The sequence below is a fragment of the Aspergillus pseudotamarii genome (assembly GCF_009193445.1).
Source record: "Aspergillus pseudotamarii strain CBS 117625 unplaced genomic scaffold BDV38scaffold_85, whole genome shotgun sequence".
In the NCBI taxonomy this organism is placed as follows: domain Eukaryota; kingdom Fungi; phylum Ascomycota; class Eurotiomycetes; order Eurotiales; family Aspergillaceae; genus Aspergillus; species Aspergillus pseudotamarii.
This window is the reverse complement of record NW_022475099.1, coordinates 117,279-137,799: the sequence shown is the minus strand read 5'-3', so window position 1 is coordinate 137,799 and position 20,521 is coordinate 117,279. Positions and strand designations below refer to the sequence as shown.

At 48.7% G+C, this 20,521-nt stretch overlaps 7 protein-coding genes across 7 annotated transcripts; 4 read left to right on the top strand and 3 right to left on the bottom strand.

Moving 5' to 3' along the window:
• Window positions 1-984: 984 nt before the first annotated feature.
• Window positions 985-3,240, top strand: BDV38DRAFT_261534 (putative DNA polymerase iota). The gene is made up of 3 exons (XM_032056023.1): window positions 985-1,052; window positions 1,136-1,423; window positions 1,516-3,240. Exons 1-3 carry the CDS (start codon window positions 1,002-1,004, stop codon window positions 3,034-3,036), a joined length of 1,860 nt encoding a protein of 619 aa, XP_031908429.1. The 5' UTR covers window positions 985-1,001; the 3' UTR covers window positions 3,037-3,240.
• Window positions 3,241-4,405: 1,165 nt separating this feature from the next.
• On the top strand, window positions 4,406-6,968 carry admB (ADAM family of metalloprotease ADM-B). The gene has a single exon (XM_032052652.1). The coding sequence runs from the start codon at window positions 4,700-4,702 to the stop codon at window positions 6,701-6,703; it is 2,004 nt and encodes a 667-aa protein (XP_031908428.1). The 5' UTR covers window positions 4,406-4,699; the 3' UTR covers window positions 6,704-6,968.
• Window positions 6,969-7,516: 548 nt separating this feature from the next.
• Window positions 7,517-8,726, bottom strand: cdc31 (putative cell division control protein Cdc31). Its single transcript, XM_032052651.1, has 2 exons — window positions 8,178-8,726; window positions 7,517-8,084 (listed from the first exon to the last, which is right to left on the bottom strand). Exons 1-2 carry the CDS (start codon window positions 8,445-8,447, stop codon window positions 7,602-7,604), a joined length of 753 nt encoding a protein of 250 aa, XP_031908427.1. The 5' UTR covers window positions 8,448-8,726; the 3' UTR covers window positions 7,517-7,601.
• Window position 8,727: 1 nt separating this feature from the next.
• Window positions 8,728-11,022, bottom strand: BDV38DRAFT_213234 (ssDNA-dependent ATPase MGS1). The gene has a single exon (XM_032052650.1). The coding sequence runs from the start codon at window positions 10,830-10,832 to the stop codon at window positions 9,249-9,251; it is 1,584 nt and encodes a 527-aa protein (XP_031908426.1). The 5' UTR covers window positions 10,833-11,022; the 3' UTR covers window positions 8,728-9,248.
• Window positions 11,023-11,201: 179 nt separating this feature from the next.
• BDV38DRAFT_275201 (kynurenine--oxoglutarate transaminase) lies at window positions 11,202-13,077 on the top strand (the record flags this gene model as incomplete). Its single annotated transcript, XM_032057978.1, has 8 exons — window positions 11,202-11,395; window positions 11,456-11,524; window positions 11,587-11,671; window positions 11,729-11,834; window positions 11,891-11,963; window positions 12,015-12,168; window positions 12,270-12,716; window positions 12,787-13,077. 8 exons carry the CDS (start codon window positions 11,202-11,204, stop codon window positions 13,075-13,077), a joined length of 1,419 nt encoding a protein of 472 aa, XP_031908425.1.
• Window positions 13,078-13,543: 466 nt separating this feature from the next.
• Window positions 13,544-16,281, bottom strand: BDV38DRAFT_275200 (uncharacterized protein; the record flags this gene model as incomplete). Its single annotated transcript, XM_032057977.1, has 4 exons — window positions 13,544-14,019; window positions 14,077-14,790; window positions 14,917-15,876; window positions 15,975-16,281. 4 exons carry the CDS (start codon window positions 16,279-16,281, stop codon window positions 13,544-13,546), a joined length of 2,457 nt encoding a protein of 818 aa, XP_031908424.1.
• Window positions 16,282-17,902: 1,621 nt separating this feature from the next.
• prm1 (pheromone-regulated protein PRM1) lies at window positions 17,903-20,443 on the top strand. Its single transcript, XM_032052653.1, has one exon. The coding sequence runs from the start codon at window positions 18,048-18,050 to the stop codon at window positions 20,214-20,216; it is 2,169 nt and encodes a 722-aa protein (XP_031908423.1). The 5' UTR covers window positions 17,903-18,047; the 3' UTR covers window positions 20,217-20,443.
• Window positions 20,444-20,521: the final 78 nt, after the last annotated feature.

The window sequence follows — 20,521 nt, the reverse complement described above, 5'->3', positions numbered from 1 at the left end:
TTTTTTTTTCTTTGACCATGTGGCAGCTTCTCAAGATGGATATAAGAATATTTTTTAAAAAAAAAATGAGAAAAGAAAAAGAGGTAGAGCTTAAACAGAAAAAAATTAATAAAACCTTCTAACACCGCTTGCAATGAGTTTTCCGGATTTAAAGAACTAATTTCAAAAAATTGGAGATCATAAAAAACCGGCGCATAATAATAAAAAAAAATAATAATGCTGGAGTACTACACAGCGTTGCGACTCTTCTAATAATAAATAGAACTATTGACGCCGCATCAGCAATCGTTGCTCGTCAGGACCCATTCACAGTATCAACAGGTGAAGGAAAGGATCCGCCGCTGTAGACAGATTAGAACCATGTTTTTTAACTTTTTTTTTTTTTTTTTGTGGTATGATTATTACAGTTTTATTATTATTATCACCATCATTTTAACCTTCTTTCTCCTCAATTCTTTTGGAAAGTAAGATTACATATGGAGTACTTCGTAGTCTAATCTGAGTCTGAACGCGCGGCTGATCCATTTGGAAAGATCCAACCGATCCAGTTCGATTGTCTGATTTGAATCATGGTGGATTCTTTCTTTATAGTATATATATACCCGCTGTCCAGATAATTAAAGTCGAGTGGGAATCAACGGCAGTGAAGGGATATTTATAGCATTCAGGTATTGTCACCGGACGGTACGGGAGTATGCTGAGGTACTATAAAAAGATCCCTGTTAAAACACGAGGCTAAGTGGGGCACTGAGACGCGACTAGTCTTCTTGAGGTCTGGATAAATGTATCTCCTGGATTGGCTAGAGCAAGCACACCCTAAAAAGAAGAGTCCAGCCACAAACCCCCCCAGCCATTTCTTTCAAGCCAATCAAGTCTCCGGGATCACATGGAGCACATTCCTGGATTACGCCTATCAATCATGCACGAATCCTGCATGATGATTATTTCCACTCACTCACTCACACCACCAAACCCTTCTCTGTCACTCACAGTTTGACTGAATGGCTGTGGTACCACCGCCCCGTGATGATCACCGAATTATAATCCACTTTGTTCGTCCAGCCCCAGCACCAGCCAGGTCATGACCAGGACTACTCTGTACTAATCATGAATATATTTGTTTCTCTTATTATAGGACTATGACTGTTTTTATGCTTCAGTTTTTGAGGTGGAGCAGCCGGTGTTGAAGACTCTTCCTTTAGCCGTTCAACAGAAACAGATCGTGGTGACCTGTAACTACGAGGCTCGCAGAAGGGGATTACGCAAGCTGCAACTGATCAAGGAAGCCAGGCAGATTTGTCCAGAGCTTGTCATTGTCCTCGGTGAGGATCTAACAAAATTTCGTGATGCGTCTAAGAGTCTCTACCTTTTCCTCCGTGCCTTCTGCTGGAGCGGGAAAGTGGAAAAATTAGGATTTGATGAGGTGGGTTGGTTTCCTATTTCACTCTTCGGTTGTTGTCGCGTCCCCACGGTTTGTGGATCTCTGAGGCCTTATCTCTGATACTAGAACAACAGTTGTTTCTGGATGTCACAGACATGATTAGTTACAATGTGGATCTCTTGAATCGAAACGATCTAGAACACTCGTTCTTTCATCTCAACCGTCAGGATCCCACACTCGGGTTCGCATTTGATGCCACTGGGTTCCATGGTTCGACTTACCCTGCGGCTCCCAACGTAGCATCAGATTCTGCCTGGCCATCGGTTTCGACGGGAAATGATTCTCACTCGCTACATATTAAGCTACTTGTTGCTTCCCATCTGGCAGCCTACCTACGTGGCCAACTGGAAGAACAAAAGGGCTACACTGCCACAGTAGGCATTTCGACCTCGAAAATCCTCGCCAAATTAGTGGGTAATACTTATAAGCCCAACAATCAGACAACCCTTCTACCGCCTTATACTGCGGCGGAGCAAGGCGCTCAGAGCAGTGTGCTCAACTTCCTCGACGCCCATGACATAAGAAAAATTCCAGGGATTGGGTCTAAACTTTCTCAAAAATTAACGTCTTACCTCAGATGTCCGCCCCAGTCCAATCTAAACCAGGCTGCTTCTAATACGGCGAGGGATGATACAATCACTGTCCGAGACGTTCGTTTGTTTCCTAGGATGGGTCCGGTACTTTTGGATAAGATCCTAGGCGGTCCAGGGTCCCCCAAAGGCATTGGTACGAAGGTATGGGGCCTGATACATGGTGTAGACAATTCAGAGGTCCTTCAAGCTCGGGACATACCGACCCAGATTAGCATTGAAGACTCCTATGGTTGTCTGAGCACCTTCGAAGAAGTCAGAAGAGAGCTGGTCTCTCTAACTGCTAGTTTAATACGTCGAATGCGAGCAGACCTGACTGAGGAGGAACCTGACGTCGCTGCTGTAGCAGAATCGCGATCGAAAGGATCACTTTCTCGAACAGTACCCAATCTGCGATGGATTGCTCGTCCAAGGACTCTACGTTTGTCAACCAGGCCTCGGCCACCTCCTACATCCAACGAGGCACAAGCTCCCAGCTTCAACCGTATTTCACGCTCGGCGCCGCTCCCCCAGTATGTGTTTTGCCTTGATGTGAGTATTGACGCGCTGGCGGAACAACTGGTGCACGAACTTGTGACCTTGATGTTCCGGAAACTCCATCCCGAAAAGGCTGGCTGGAATATCCGTCTCTTGAACGTCGCCGTGACCAACATGATGGATGTAGCTGGGGAACGTAAGCGGAGTAGTGGACGAGACATCGAGAAGATGTTCCAGAGGCAGGACATGGGACGCAGATCAGACTTCCCCGTTCCAGTGACGGAGCGGTCATCGCCAGAAACTGCTCCGCAATACGTCAGGGATCCCAGCCTGTCATCCAACGATATTTCCAGTAGTTCTCAGATAATCGTGGGCTTGGATAGACATGCATATAAAACCAGTGGTGATGCCTGGGAGGAAAGTGAGGAGGACGAGGACATGCCGTGTGTAGCCTGTACGAGTTGTGGAGCGTTGATTCCACGCTTTGCACATGCTGCGCATGAAGTGTATCATTCTGCACCGGACTAATACTAGTGAGATATCGATGAAATCCGATCTCGATCCGGAGTGGATGACGGATATAGTATGCGATGTTCACTTATGGTCGCAAAAGCGAGCTGTACCATGGTTGTAGATCTTGGTAGTTTCCATGACTTGTCTCAGGGGCCGACCAGTGAGAATGGTTAAGGGTTTCTCCCTCTCTCCTTTTTTTTTTTTTTTTTTTTTTTTTTTTTGGCAAAATCTTGATGCCTAATCAATCGTGACAGTGATGATGGCTCTTGTCTTAGTCGGAATAGGGCTGTTGTCTGTTAGAGTTTAGGCCCTGTTTCTCCCCAAACACGTGACCCAGGCAAAATTGTTTACTGTCTCGGAACGTTTTGATCCACTTGGTCCCTGGTTGAAGTTTCTCTGCGATAGCATTCGAGGTACTCTTGGGGAAGTGCTATCCAATGACTCTGTCTTGAAAACTGCTTCATACCCTCTGTCTTTCCGACAATCTTAAAATCTCCTTTTATACGCTACTGTCAGCACGAACAGTTCAGCGCCATTCCATTCCCCCGCCGATCACAACCCTGAGGCTGCGGACCAACCAATTGATCCCGTTCACTAATCAGCTTAAGGGACCATCCCTAACCCACTCTCAGCCTAGTCTGCTGAACCCCGATTTTCTTTCATTTCTCCCGCATCGTGTTGACATTAAATCCGACTTCCGAGTCCCAGCTCATCTTCCGCCGGTTGATCTCCACGACAACCTCTCACAATTAATCCGTTCCCTTCCCCCTCTATCCGTCCTCTATTCCTCCTTCCATATCTTTTGGTTATCCATCTCATTTCCGTTTCTGTCTACCTCACCACGCTCGTTCGGTTTGTTGATCTCGCTCACTACAGCAACACATCGGCGCATTCGCCAAGACTGCTGCGCCCCAGCCAAGCGTCTCGCCGTGGCGTCTCTAGTTGACCGATTGCTCGCTGCCTGGAAGGATCCCCCTATCGTTCGCTTGCATATTGCGTGCTTGTACCGTTTGCCGTGAGGTGCGGAAGAGCGACTATCGTCCAGAATTAACCAAGTTACCTTGTTTACATCGAACTCGGTCGGGTGCATTGAAACGGCGGCCTCGCTTTTATTGTTGTTGCCTGATGCTGTTGATGTTACTCAGTCAAGGGGACCTCTGAACTTTTCCGCGCACTACTTTGCCTTACAGCCTATCTATCGGTCGGATTCGATCAATACCCTGGGTGTTAGCCACCAAGAGCGGCTATGAGGTTGTTTAAACAATCGCTTTGGTTTGCTACCAGTGCAATTTCACTCCTTGCCGCTCACATAGAAGGTTGGCTTGCATATATTTTCCTTTCCTAACTGCTCAACTTATGCCAGTTTCTAACCTTGAAATATTGAACAGCTCGGTCACAGGAGCCAAATGCTATTCAGCGTGTGTCGACTCTAGATCATCCTAAGATTCATACGTCCGCGCATCAAGTCGATCACCTTTCTCATTTCGATGTCACATTTAACCTGCGTGACAAAAACCAACGAATAAAACTAGAATTAGAACCGAACCATGATATTCTAGCGGAAGACGCATATGTACAGTACCTAGACCGCCATGGAAACATTCAACGTGAAGAGCCAATCGAGCGACATGAACACAAGGTCTTCAAAGGCCGTGCGTTGGTTGGGAGGGGCAAAGGCATGTGGGATCCTGTAGGATGGGCCCGGATATACTTGAAAAATGACGGGCTACAGCCTCTATTTGAAGGAGTCTTCAGCATCCACGACGATAAACATCATGTCGAGTTGAAATCAACGTACCTGCAAAACAAACGTCAGCAAGATGTGGGCATCCCAGACCGGAAAGGTGAATACATGGTCTTCTATCGAGACTCCGACATGATCCGGGAACTACATACCGACTTAAAGCGCTCACTCCCCGTTTCCTCCTCGTGCCAAGCCGACAAACTTAGCTTTAATGCCGACCCAAGTCACCCGATTCTCCAAGCCGAGGAGGACATGAGTCAATGGGGTGCGATGTCTCTGAATTCGCTGTTCGGACTTAGCAAGCGGCAATCTGACACTGGGGGTGTGTCGGGCAACAGTGGTGGTGTGAGCTTGAAGTCGACCATTGGTGATACGTCTGGTTGCCCCGACACCAAGAAAGTCGCGTTGATCGGTATCGCTACAGACTGTGGCTTCACCGGTTCGTTTGATGACAAAGAAGCCGCCCAAAAATGGATCATAAATACTGTCAACAGCGCATCTAATGTCTACGAGAAGTCCTTCAATATCTCCATCGGCCTACGCAACCTAACCATCACCGAAAAGGATTGTCCAGAAACTCCTCCCGCTTCAGCAGAGTGGAACATGCCGTGTTCCGAGGGGAATATCTCATCTCGACTGGATAAGTTTTCTAAGTGGCGTGGGCAGCAAAAAGATACCAATGCTTATTGGACCCTGATGAGCAACTGCCCCACAGGCAGCGAGGTTGGATTGGCATGGCTTGGGCAGTTGTGTAATGCAGATGTTGTATCAGATGCCGCGAACGCAGTCAGTGGTACCAACGTCGTTGTACGCTCTTCAGGTGGCGGATGGCAGATCTTTGCCCATGAATCGGGTCACACTTTCGGAGCGGTTCATGATTGTGATACCCAGACATGTGGGCAAAATCTTGAGGCGTCATCGCAGTGCTGTCCTTTGACTGCATCGTCCTGTGATGCAAGGGGGCAGTATATTATGAACCCGACCACGGGCACAGATATCACAGAGTTTTCCAAGTGTACAATCGGAAACATTTGCTCGGCCCTGGGTCGCAACAGCGTCAAGTCCAGTTGCCTTTCCGACAACCGGGGGGTCACCACCTATACTGGCCATCAATGTGGCAATGGCATTGTTGAGTCGGGGGAAGACTGCGACTGTGGCGGGGAAGAATCCTGCGGAGACAATAGCTGCTGTGATGCCAAAACGTGCAAGTTCAAGAGCGGCGCGGTTTGCGATGATGCAAATGACAGCTGCTGTTCAAAATGTCAATTCTCATCTGCTGGAACTGTCTGTCGAGCCAGCCGTGGCGAATGCGATGAGGAAGAAACATGCAGCGGCACTTCGAGTACTTGCCCTTCTGACTCCTTCAAGAAAGATGGAACGAAATGTGGTGATTCCTCGGCCGGTCTAACTTGCGCCAGTGGACAGTGTACTAGTCGAGATTACCAGTGTCGGTCCGTCATGGGTAGTTTGCTGCATAGCAACGAGACGTACGCTTGTTCTGCATATGGCTCGTCCTGTGAAGTGGTCTGCTCCTCTAACACATTTGGTCAATGCTACGGCGTCAACCAGAACTTCCTGGACGGCACCCCTTGTAGCGGTGGTGGTCATTGCAAGAACGGAAAATGCGACGGTTCTAGCGTCAAGGGCTGGATTGACGATCACAAGAACCTAGTCATTGGCGTTGCGTGTGGTGTGGGGGGGCTAATTGTGTTGTCAATTCTGTGGTGCTTGATCAACCGCTGTCGTCGGGCACGACCGACTGTAAAGCCCATGCCACCACCTGCCGGTCCATATGGACCCTGGACTCGTCCTATGCAGCAACCGATCCCCATGAATCAGTGGCCCAATGGGCCGCCGCGTGGATATCAGGGGCTTGCAGACCCTCCGCCGCCATATCCTCCCCCAGCATATGGTAACCAAGCACCGCGATATGCTTGATTGGGTATATATATGTTATATATACATTTAAACTTCATCTGACACGAATTCTCATGACGAATCTGCGAACATTGCATCCTGGCGGCATTCTTTCTTTCAGTTCTCTTTTGGATCCGGCGTAAGTATAGTAATATGTGGCGGCACCTGCATGCCATAGGGAAGACTTGGGTGATAGGTCTTGTTTGCTTTATACTATTTTCCCATCCCCTACCTCTCTCGGTATTCAATGGTCTTGGGCTTTGGTGTTCTTTCCTTTGCATGTTTGCTATCGGGTTGGCCTACTAATGGTGCCCTATTAATGGTGCCCTATTAATGGCGCCCTATTAATGGCGCCCTTGTATAATTGAGACGCGCACTCCTTTGGTGCTGGGAGTACGATAAATATTGATTGCTGTCACTTATGAGCCATCGTCATTAGAAGACGGAGCAACTGCATATCTACAGACACAAGTCTATAATAGCACCAATTTCTCAATTACAATGTCCGACACCAACACACAGTAAATCAAGTCAATGGAATCGTATATAATTCATCCAAAGGGGGGAATCCCACAACCGATAGGCGCCCATCCAATGCCCAAGGGAAACATCCAGCAAATTCGAAATGCTGCCAAGAAAAAGAAAAAGAAAAACGGACAATGCAGAACCAAAGTACAGAACGATACTATCAGTTCACACAATCCCGTCACTCTCAGGGCATAAGAAGTTATTGCCCGCGTACACAACATGGGCAAGTTTTAATCAATCCCCAGGATCGAGCCACAAAGCCAAGCCCAACAAGTAGAAGAGAATCTCGCAACGGTGAACATTACACAATCAAAAACAATTTACACCATAAACAAAAAGAGAAGGGACAAAAAAAAAAGAAAAGGAAAGGAAAGGAGAAAGAGAAACGTAATCACTGCCAACATATACTCACAAACGCCTCCCGGGTGACACCACCCACACCCTCCAGATCAAACTCCTCAATCATAGCCCTGAGTTCCTCTTCCTCGAGGCCTGTCTCGCCCAACTCCCGCGCAACCCGCCTCAGATCTTCCAGATCGATGTACCCCTTGCCGCCTTCATCGAAGAGCTCGAACGCTCGCAGAATCTCATCCCTGGGGTCGCGCTCCAGGATCTTCAGCGCCGTGACGGCCTGAAAGGCAGAGAGGGGCATGAGCAAATTGGATGGGTGCTGGGGATTCGTGGCGGGAGCGGTTTTGGCCTGTTGTTGTTGCTGGGCTGAGGATTGCTGCTGCACTTGGGGACGGGGTACGCCGTAAGTCGTGAGAAGGGAGATGAGTTCTTGCTTGGGGAGAGTAAAGCCTAGGGCGCGGAAAGCGACGCGGAGTTCATGGTAGTCTAGATGTTGGTCGCGGTCGAGGTCGAAGAGGGTGAACTGTTGGGTTGGGAAGAAGTGCGTTTATGTTAGCTTCCTTGCTAAGCGCTTTTTTTCCCCTTTTCTTGCGGGGATGTAAGAAGGGGGTCATACAGCTTCGTTGATCTCTTCCCGTTGTTCCTCAGTTAATCGACTCAGAGGATTCGAGTCCTGTGAAGGGCCGTGGGTCTGCGAATGGACTGGTGGCTGTGGCGCCTGTTGCGAGGACCTCGCTGCGTCGGCTCCTTGGTCGCCTGATCCTGGGGCCCCTAGTCGTTGACGGGAGAAGGTGGACGCGGCGAATGGAGTTGGATTAGCGTTCATAGACCGGTCAGGTAGCCTTGTGGAGGCGAATGAGCGCGAGCCAAACCCTTGCGACGCCATGGTGGTCGTTGTCGTGGTTGGTGGTTATGAGGGTGATCCCGCAGTGGGTGATCGCCGGTGGAAAAGCACGGGATACGATCAACTTGTCAGAAAGGTGGATGTTCTGTGAAATAAGAGTAGGGAGTGACAATGGTTTTTGTTGTAGTGAACTCAGCCAGAGAATTGTTTTGAACCGTGTGGTTGTTGTGGGGATGGTTGGAAGGATTGGATTTAATTGCCTAACTAACTGTCAGGTTGTCGGGCTGCGGAGACGCGACCAAGTCAAAAAGGTGACGCGGAGTAAATTAAATCATCTTTTGTTTACAGACACTTCTTACATTTATTGGAATTTTACATCAACGCATTCAGATCTGACACCAACTGGATTTGTTTACAGTCGAACAGAAAGATTGTATATCTACATTCCACGCTTTACATCTTAAGAGTTGTTTATCATCAGGTTCAGTTAGCCCACACCAGATTCATATTCTTCTGTAGGTGTCGATTGAGCTTGTAGTTTCGTCAGCGCTGGGTTCGCCAAAATCGTTCATTCGTTTGTCTATCAATGGACTTGACATTGAATGAATTTCCAGCCATCCCAGTTACTACCATAGGAAACTCATCATGCGGGACAGTCGAGGCTGCAATTGGAGCGGCTTTGTAGTCTGACAGCCAACGTGGGTATCTGGCTTATAAGGGTTGGACGGATCTCATTCCTAACACCAACCCCCACAACTGAAAATTCTCAGCCGCCGCACTCATGTGCATAACGCGTCAGCTTGGGGGACAAGGTGAGTGGTTTAGTCCATAAGGGCGTTCTGCTCAACGCTGGCCATTGAGGTCCGGGTCAACCTGACGACCAAGATCGAGATCCTCAAGGAATTTCCGGCCTTGAAGTCTCTCAGGCAAGTATTCTTGTGCTACCTCGCCATTCAAATAGTTCGGATTGTACTTGTACTCCTTCCCATAACCTAGTTCCTTCATTAATCGAGTGGGGGCATTCCGCAGATGAATTGGAATCGGCAGTCCGGCAATGCCTGGTTCTGCCAATGCCGCGAACGCATTGTTGAGACCTCTGTATGACCGGGTACTCTTCTTTGCTAACGCCATAGCCACGGTTGCATGTGCCAGGTTGATCCGCGCCTCCGGGAGTCCGATTTTCTCCACGGCCGAATGGGTAGAGATAGCCAGAGTGAGCATACTGTTATCTGCCAGACCAATGTCTTCCGATGCCACTACGATTAGACGGCGAGCAATGTACAATGGGTCTTCTCCCGACTGAATCATGCGGGCGAGGTAATACAGAGCGGCATCCGGATCGCTGCCCCGGAGGGACTTGTGAAAGGCGGAAATGGTATCATAATGCTGGTCACCCGCACGATCGTAGACAAGAGTTTTAGTCAAAGACCGCTTTAACTCTTCCTTAGTGATCCCCGGGCGTTTGGATAAATCCATAGCAAGTTCCAGAAGATTAAGGGAGGTCCGGGCATCCCCGTCAGAGAATTTTGCGAGGTAGTTGATCAACTCGTCATCTACCAGGGCAGAAGGCGAATACTTTGGTCCCTCCTCCCGCAAAGCTCGGTCCAATATAGATTTGACATCTTCATCCGTAAGCTTTGCCAGGGTGAAAGTCCTACATCTGGAGAGCAGTGCATTCTGCACTTTGAAGGAAGGATTTTCCGTTGTAGCACCGATAAGAGTGACTTGCCCACTTTCTACTGGCCCCAAGAAGACATCTTGCTGTGATTTGGAGAAGCGGTGGATTTCGTCACAGAAGATTATTGTCTTTCTTCCTGTAAGGCTAAGTTCGCTCTTGGCGTCAGAGAATATCTTCTTGCACTCTGCGACCCCAGTGCTGGTACTGTTGATCTCCACAAATCTGCTCCCAACCATTGAAGCAATAACCCTCGCAATCGTTGTTTTACCAGTTCCGGGACCACCCCATAATATCATGCTTGGGACCCGGTCATTTTCAATGAGCCCGCGAAGAACGCCGTGGGGGCCGACGAGGTCTTGACCACAGACAGCATCAAGAGTCTGAGGCCGCATGCGCTCTGCTAACGGCGCTACCTTCTGCAATGCGCTCACTTTTGGCCTATTCACAGATTGTTCTGCATCGTTTCTCGTCTTCTTGTTGCCACCTGTTACTATTTCCGCTTCAGGTGCCGAGGGTCTCTTGCGGGTAATACTTTGTGAAGGCGAGGAGTCGAGGTGCGAGTTGGGCTGGGTGGATGCTTTCCGAGCAGAGGTAGGTTGGAAAAAGCTGGGGACCTGTGCCTTCTGAGAGAAAGTCAGGTCCCCAGTGCTGGACGTTGGTTCATCGATAAAGTTTTGACAATTGGAATCAATATGGTCATTGATTTTCAGAGGTGATACTGAGTTTCCGCATATTGGACAAGACACCATAGCGCTTGAATCATCGAGACATCGGAAATCAGGTTGTTGGGAGTCAGAGCAACCCGATCATATTTAATCAACCTGTCAATCAAACGATGGCCAGACGCGTGATCTCACGCGTTTTCCCCAATTAATTGATTTGAGTGGGGTTTCGTGTCAATGAGTAATCGGGGAGCTATGCCTGGATGCCTGAGGATGGAGCATCAGCGCAAGCACGCAATTTGCGCCCTAGCGCTCCGTACTGCATACGCCATAAAGAGTAGCCTTAGGCACCCTATCATTTTGGCCGATTGGAGTCAACTATTCCTGCGATTGCGACGGATCATCAAATTACTTTCTCCCCCCGCGCTTTTTCGGCCCTCGATCTTCCCTTCACCTATGTTTTCGGGCTATCGGACTTCCATCTCTACAGCAATCGCGAGATTCAAGACTCCAGCACAACAACTCTTGTTCTCAAGACATACGCCACCCCGCTTTCTCGATCCCCGCGCCAGAGCAATGTCCGCTACCACCTCTCGTGCGGACCCTTTTCGCCCGGCGAAACGGGTCGCTGGCCAGAGACAAGATGTTTGGTATGGGAATAAACGCTGGGACTGAACTGTTGCTGTATTGTTGGTCTAATTGGCTTTCAGGTCAATCGTCAATGAAGCCGCTGCGGCCTCCCCTGTTCAGCCTATCGTGAACATGGGCCAGGGATTCTTGTAAGTATGATTTTTATGATCCGGGCAGTGACCTGGCTGGCTAATGTTATACCCTCTACTAGTGGCTACAACCCTCCTCAGTTTGCGATTGATGCCGCAAAGGAGGCTCTCGACAAAGTTGAATGTAACCAGTACTCCCCGACCAAGGTACGAAAATGATCGAAGGGCACTGATACACCCAAACTCCGGCTCATTTCGTCACAGGGTCGTCCTCGCCTCAAGCAAGCTATTGCGGATGCGTATTCTCCATCCTTCGGCCGAAAGCTCAACCCGGATACCGAGGTTACGATCACCACGGGTGCAAATGAAGGTAATGGCCGTCATGGTGTGATGCGGCTTGGGTTTTACCTGACTGACAATTCAAAGGGATGCTAAGTGCTTTTATGGGCTTCATTGAACCTGGTGATGAGGTTATCATCTTTGAACCTTTCTTTGACCAGTGAGTGCGCTACGGTATAACAACTTGCGTATGCCTGACACCCAAGAACAGATACATCAGCAACATCGAAATGCCCGGAGGTACCATTCGATATGTCCCCCTTCACCCTCCCAAGGATGGAGCTACAAGGACTTCGCCAGCTTCGGAATGGTCTATAGACTTCGAAGAGCTGGAGAAGACTATTAACCCCAAGACTAGAATGATTGTAAGCGAGTTTTCTTGATCCTCCTCGATACATTTCTCCATCTGACTCATTAGGTTTTGAACTCGCCGTGAGCATTACTGCCCCTAGTGACCATACCTTAGCAAACTACTGATGGCCACAACAGCCACAACCCTGTAGGAAAGGTTTTCTCTCGTGATGAGCTTGAGAAAATCGGCGAACTCTGTATCAAGCACAATCTCATCATTCTTTCTGACGAGGTCTACGACCGTCTCTACTATGTTCCTTTTACTAGGATTGCTACACTGTCGCCTGAGCTTTACGAGCGCACTCTCACCGTGGGTTCGGCTGGGAAGGCCTTCTACGCTACTGGCTGGCGGGTTGGTTACCTCATTGGCCCTGAGCATCTGATCAAGTACGTGGCTGGCGCACACACTCGAATCTGCTACAGTAGCGTGTCTCCCCTTCAAGAAGCTGCAGCTGTGGCTTTTGAGCAAGCCGACAAGGCTGGCTTCTGGGATGAGAGCCGCACCGAAATGAAGAAGAAGATGGAGCGCTTCTGTGAGATATTTGACGAACTTAACATTCCGGTATGTTGGAATGAAATAAAAAATCTCGAGCCATAAACTGTTTTGAATGATCCCTAACAAATGGCACTAGTACTCTGACCCCGAGGGTGGCTACTTTGTTCTCGCAAACATGTCTTCAGTGAAGCTGCCGGAAGATTACCCGTTCCCTCCTCATGTTGCAAGCCGCCCCCGCGACTTCAAGCTTTGCTGGTTCCTCATTCATGAGGTTGGCGTTGCGGCCATTCCTCCAACCGAGTTCTATACTGACGCCAATTCCCACATCGCGGAGGATTATCTCCGGTTTGCCGTATGCAAGAATGATGATGTTTTGGAGACCGCCAAGGAGAGGCTGCGTGGTTTGAAGAAGTATATTGTACAGTGAAGTTATGCTTAGTGCAAAAGCTTTTTGTTGAGCCATAGAACAGAGAGCCATAATGGTATGAGTTATCCCTGCTAGATTTATGGTCTTAGATTACATAGAGAATGTTAACAGGGAACTCTGGATGAGATGGCCACAATGGCTCTTCTTTCTTTTCTTTTTTGTTTCTTTCTTTATTTATTTTTTCTCGTTGATGTGGTTGGCATTTGTCCGACAGTCCCAAGTTCTTCAACGACCTGCATCAAGCAGTCCCTAAACTTCTCTTCTATTAACTTCCCCGACTTCCAGAGTATTAGCTGTTTCTTGAAACTTCTGAAGAATGATCAATAAAAGATCGATTTGAGAAGGATGGAAGGGATCACCAAAAACAAACCTGGAACAGGGTGTCGGCTATTGCAGCTGCCTCTAGAGTTCCAGACTCTAGACTGCGGCGGTGTGGTCCAAACCCTTTCGCTGGATGAAGAACTAGTCAATCATCATTGAATCCCTCGATCTCCATATCCCCAGTCCCAGCACCATCCCATCCTGCGCCCCGGCGGAACTCTCTTCTATCTTCATCCGCGACGTCGCTGAAGCCCTCTCCACACATACGCGCTTTGGCATCAGTTACATCCGGATGGGTGGTTCTTGCCGCTCGAAGAATCCAGTAACTGCCTTCCAAGTGATCAATGAGCTGACAATGACCCTTTCCCCCAAGGGATCCAAGCAAACGACGGTATTCAGCTCTGCAGATAGCATCCTGGCAATTACGGCGGTTCCTTCCATCCCAATCCGTCACACAGGCGTGTCTCTCTCCGGTGATATGTGGCTGTATGGTCACGCAGAATTCTTGTTGAAATTGATACTTGAGCGTGGCTTCAAGCTCTATGGGGGCGGTCTGTGATCGGAGTTTGTCTCGAATTAGCCGGAATAGAAAATCTACAAGTTCGGTAACTTCGATTGTCACTGCAAGGAAATAGGTGATTAGTAAGTATCAATGGTAGATCAAGGAAGTCGACGTACTGAAGAGGCATGTCGCTAGAGCACGACGAAACCGGTCTTTCTCACTTGCATCTTCGAACCTAATGGTATAGATGACTTGACTTGAACACCGCACCTCGACATTGCTCTCTGGGAAGCCGGCTTTCACCAGATCGGTCCAGTCTGAGAAGATGAAATAATCCCCCTCACGAACCTCTGCATTGAAATACACGGCCTGACGATGACGTTCAGGTGTATCATAAGGGTGTAGACAAGGAACCAAGGGTAGCCCATCTCGCACATCCCCGGGGATCGAATTCTCTCGGCAAGGATGTTCAAAAGTCATCTGTCCGCAGTATAGCCAATGATATTTTATGTCTTCCAGGAGGTGCTCTTTGCAGCAATAACGAATTTCAGAGAATGGCCCGCATCGAGGGCAGATGACAGTTGCACCATCCCATAAGTTACAACGCTTTTCACATCCTGCCTTCGCGCAGGGAAATCCATGACTATCGAGCTGCCAGAAAAATCCTTCTGGTTTCTGGGTGGATATGTACTTTTGCGCGGTTGTGGTACATCGACCTGGTCTCTCAAGGCTCAAAGATGACGAGGGGTGTGCATGGCTGCTCTTTGTTTGGGAGATCACAACAGTTCCTGTCTCGGTGAAGATCTTCTGGTGGTGGTTCTTGGTTTCCGTGGCTTCGATCTCAGAGGATTCGGTCTGTGGCGTGCCCTGAGGTTCGGCGCTGGTCCAACCTGTGGAGGTAGATTTTGAGGACTTTGGTGTACATGTAAGGTGACTTTGAATCTCGCCAGATATGCTACCTCGCTCAGTATGAGGAGAGGGCGGTTTTACATGTGCATAACCCTGAAACGTCTCACTTATCACTTCTTGTATAGGAGGTAGCTTTTCTTTTGAAGAAGCCTTATTTTTGCGTGTAGGGTGACCACTGTACGATGGCTGAGCACAGGTGGAAGATCCTGCGCTTGGTACCTCCTCATCTTGTCCTAAATCGATCGAGGAAGCAGCCTTGGGACTTGTATCACGTGTATCTCTCTCAGCAGGTGTACCTCCAGTGATACTCGGCCACTCTTCGATTGCGAGCGGGGTTGGATGTGCATGTAGCGCACCGTTGTGCTCTGTTATGCCACCTTTTGTCGCCGTATCTGTACATGAGACGTGCCTTTTGTCTCTGCGATCCATTGTACCTAGAAGTGCATCCCGGTAGGTCTGCCCCGTCGAGTAACCTTCGTGACAATCGGTCGTATCCTTGTGTTCGACTTGCAATCGGTTCTCATATTGAGTCGCAGAAGGGGCTGCGAAGTCCTTTCCCGGTGCAGTAGAGTCGGAATGTTCAGTCTTGAGATCAGCTTCCTGACAGCATGGGGATGGGCTGGGCTCCGACAGATCCTGAAATCGAGTCGAATAAGACGGGGCATCACTAGGAGTTGCCTCCTTGCGTAAGGGCTGCACATTCAACACACGCACACTTAGACTAGCCGGGTTCAACGTGTGATTGTTGGGAGAGTCAGTGTTTCTCATATCAAGAGGCACTCGCGTCTTAGGCATCCTCTTGCTCTTCGTCTTCTTTTTCTTAGCTGCCTGGACTGGCTCCATCTTGACGGCAGATGTAATGCTCGGTTCGGCAAGGACCTGGGGAGAGATTGACACGCTGTTACGCTCGTTGGGGTGGTATTGATACTGCTCGCTCGTTCGGCTTAGCAAAACTTCCTCAGACAATGCGTCCAACCGGGCCAGACGCGCCTGCGCCCGAGCACGGAGGAAAGTAATAGCTTCTGCACGGATCTTCTTCTTCTCCAAGGCCTCTTGGTAGTTTACTTCTATTTTGTAAGACTTCTGGTTAGCACTCCTGTATCCATACAGAGCCAGAGGGGTCAGAACAAATAGGGAAAAGTCAAGTCACAGGAGATAAACTGACCAGAACAAAGAACCATTTCGTCCTTAGGAGAAGAAGGAGAAGAAGTAGTCATAGGGGTAGGTTCCTGGCTTGTGTTTGTTGTCACGTTTTTGTCAGAGTCAGTGACAGTGAAGTCAGAAATCTCGTTCAGTTGCTGCACTTCCTGCCGACCTGCCTTTTCCTTAAGCCCACGTAAAGAGATTGCGTCTCCTATTGAGTCTATGTCCCCTGGCAAGGATTTCTCTTCTGGAGATTGTTCTTGGTCTCCAATGTCCACCTTACTGTCTGGATAAGCAACCAGATCTGAAGAGCCTGGGGGTAATTCCATCTTGACAAGCTCTTCGCACATCCTCAAATGGGGATTCAAAAAGAGGGAAAACCAACAGAGTAAATAAAATGTCCCAAGAGGTGTTAGGTGATAGGTAACTCTAAAGAGAGGTGATTGAGTACATTTTGTTAGGGTTAAGATCAATTGTATATCACAGAAGTTCTCTATGGTAGTCCTAGAGATTGATGGAGACCATAATCGTCCCAACGGTGGTCTTTTACATCCCCCCTGAGATAGATGTTTCAATGAGTGCTTGCTATGACTGATGTCATGAAGGAAATCATTTCTTTTGCTTGTGTTGCCGAGCCTTAAACTGCGTCCATGGCGACCGTGTTGATGAACTGTATAGTTTCTGCTCTTTCACATTCATGCAACAACAATGGCGACAAAGGTGACCGTGGCATGGCCTATATAGACTGCCCATATTACTTTCTATAGTTTAACCTCTGCACTAACTCTTTTGTCCAGGTTGGCCAGTGTAGAGGATCTCCTTGCTGGAGCAATCATATACGCCTCAGGTATCTAGAGAACTAATTTATGAGCCCTGACCATGATGTACCGACTTCTCTGTGACTGTCGCATATCATACGGAAGGATGTCTGGAGAACGCTTCGCCTAGTATATAAATACGTTAGCTTGTCAAAAATTGGAGTTTCTTTTGTAGCTCTCAAAACATGTAAGACTCCAGAGTGCCCATCACGTGTGGCTGAATACATAAGAGTATTTGCCAGTCTTTCCCCCCGCTCGCTTTCTCAAGTTTTCCATTCACGATCTACTACCACTGTTCTCAGATTTATTTTTATCAACTTCTACCAGCCCTAGAGTCTCATCTATGACACCAGGCCTGTGCACAGAAATGAAGGGCGGCTAATTTGCATCCAGTTCGTCTGTTAATACGCAGTCCAGTCGTTGGCACCCTAGCGCGAGATGGAACGAGAAGTGTTGCAAGGCAACAAGCAAAGTCTTCATCCATGCCTGACCCATTGCTCCACATAATGGGGAGACTAAGTCTTTTATTAGAAGAAACATCTCGCATTGTTTGGCAACGGTTGACCGGGAATAAAGGATTGGTGGACAGACCAGGGACTCTAAGCGCCGGCTTCGAGGGTACCAGCCTGAGGAAATCTTGGTTTTTGCCAGCGCTCTGCAGAAACCACTGAGAAGAGCCGCCCACTAATCATGCACAAAGTGAAACAAACTTCTGCAGAAACTTCTGCTAATCCCCGTGTCGGTAGGCTTCTATTTTCATGCCTACGGATTATGAGTGGTCCGTATAGCCATGCCCCCGGGTGGACGTCGCCGTCTGTTAACGCCCAAAGACGGCTTTTACCCCCCCCCAGTCCATTCACTATTTTGCTTTGCTTGTTTTGCAAAATTCCCAGGCGATCGCTTGACCTTTCAAGAATAATAAAAAGGTGGGCCTCTTCTTTATTGTTGGACCCGTTATATTGAGCTATTGTCCCTATTCTATGCATAACACCAACACGTTTCCCTTGTCACTGCACCCATTCCTCTTCTACAATTAGCAGTATATACAACTTTGTGTGATGGCTCTCCTATAATCTGTCCCCTGTTCAACTGGAAAAGGTTGCTGCTGGCCGGCACTTACTCTTTGATATACAACTACCTTTCGTTCCTGAATAATACAATCCCGTCCACGGACTTGTCAACACCACTGCTCAAACGTATCTTGTCCTGCCTGTGCCATCCAGAAGGCATCAGTCTCTTTCAGACCCCACCTCTATACTCCAATTCACTCCGTCGATATGGTGTTTTCAAAGTCTGGACGATCTATTTTCCCGCTCCTCCCGCCGTATGGCGCGCATGATCCAAATGGCGGTCCTGGACGTGCCGTACCACTGCACCCCGATGGTATTACACCATATCTGGGATTGCGAGCTCGTTTATCACAAGTGTGGCTCAACCGCTGGACGATCTTGCTGCTCCTTGTCCTAGTCCGAGTTTTGATAGCGGCAGCTGGGATGCAGTCAGACATGGACGTAGCTAAGCGCGAAGCCCAATCTGCCTGCACGTCAGTGGAGACGATGGGGAGTTCGATGGCTTCAATGCCCCATTATCTGTCCCAGGGAGTGAATGAGCTTACGGCCTCTAGTGTTGAGGCAGCGGTTAACGGCCTCATATCTATGCTGTTGCTCACGATCACTGGAGTCGAAGCGCTGATAATCTTTTTTATCAAAGTGATGTATCAAACGTACCTCTGCTTATTCACGATGGTTGTCAGAGGCAGCACTCAAGCTGCGCTCGGCGTGATAGAAGATACCACCGAATTCTTAAACAAGACAGTCCAAACGGTCGGTGAGGACATCGGTAAGGCTGTCGAAACTTTTGAATCTGGCCTGAACAAATTTTTGAGTGGAATCAATAAAGTTGCGAGCGCTTTCGGTGGAGAAGTGCCGAAGCTTGACATCTCAAAGAGCGTGGACGAGTTGAAGGACATCCACCTCCCAGGATCAATCAACGACACTATCGACAAGATCAACAGTTCCATCCCAACGTTTGATGAGGTCGACAAATTTGTCACCGACGTCTTGAAGCTTCCTTTTGAAGAAGTCAAGAGCCTCATTAATGGGTCTTTGGGCAATTACACCTTCGAGCGCTCAGCGTTACCTGTTCCTGCGAAGGAACAGCTGACCTTCTGTGACGAGAACAATGGGATCAATACATTCTTCAAAAAGGTTGCTGAAACCATCGTAGCTGCTCGCAAGATCTTCCTCGCTGTTCTGATCATCGCTGCAACTCTTGTTTGTGTTCCGGTAGCTTGGCAGGAGATACGTCGTTGGCGCACTATGAAAGAGCGCTCTCAGATTGTCCGAAAGGATGCGCATGATCCGATGGATGTTGTCTACATTGTTTCCCGCCCTTACACCGCGGGTGCAGGTATCAAAGCGGCAAGCAGGTTCAGCAATAGTCGCAGGCAAATATTGGTGCGGTGGGCCATTGCATACGCAACTTCACCGGCCGCTCTATTCGTCCTGTGCCTCGCCCTTGCGGGGCTCTTCGCTTGCCTTTGCCAGTATTTGCTACTAAAGGCTGTTGAGAGGACAGTACCGGAACTAACTAGCGAAGTCGGCGAGTTTGCTGAGAAAGTGGTCACTTCTTTACAAAACACGTCCGCCAAATGGGCGAACGACACCAACGGAGTCATCGACGGCATGAGCAATGATATCAACAGGAACGTCCTCGGCTGGGTAAACACTAGTACAACAGCCGTGAACGATACTTTGAACGCCTTCGTCGACAAGACAACAGGAGTCCTCAACGACACGTTCGGAGGCACCATCCTGTATAGCCCCCTGCAGGACGTCTTCAATTGCTTGATCGGTCTCAAGGTGGCATCTGTCCAAAAAGGCCTTACCTGGGTCCATGACCATGCTCACGTTGACTTCCCACGTGTACCCAACGATGTTCTTTCAAAGGGTGCTGACAGCAGCATCAACAACAGTACAAGCGCATCCGACAGCTTCCTCGCCAACCCAGGTGACACGACGTCCGACAAAATCACGGAAGTTGTCATGCGTGTCCTCAATAATATCAAAGAAGGCATCCGGATAGAAACCATAATATCGGCTTGCGTACTGGGCATATGGTTCATTAATTTTCTTTTTGGCCTCATCCGCGCTATGATCCTTTTCTGGGGACGGGACAAAAACCGCGGCGAGGGTGGTGGCGCCCCCATAAACAATAACCCAGATGTCAACGGCTTCACCGAGGTCCCACTGACTGCTATTCCCAATACAAAGGCCGCCTCGCAACCCGCTCCTCGGTATGAAGTCGCCCTGAATACCCCACCCGTCGTCGGTGATTTCCATGAAGATGAAAAGATGGGATACGCTGGCCAAAGGGCACTCAAGGTTGATGGGACATCTGATCTGCGTGGAAGTAGCTATATTGAATATGGAATCGAGAAACGTTGATACACGCAGTAGCTACGATTGTTGTACCAGCGACTTTGTCTTTCTTTTTTGATCTTTCCCTTCTGTTAAATACAGTTCAGGTCGGCGTTGGATATACGGGTATATCCACAAGCGAAGTCGTGTCTTTCCTTTCTTATTTTATTTGAAGACCATATAGATGCGCAGGCACTTGGCATAATTTCTCACTGTTCTTTGTCGATCACTAAATACATATTAAATGATACCTGAGCCGTGTAGTTGTACGAATACCAAATTTTTTGGATAGTGTAGATGCAGTAGAACTACGTATGCACCTTCTCAAGGAA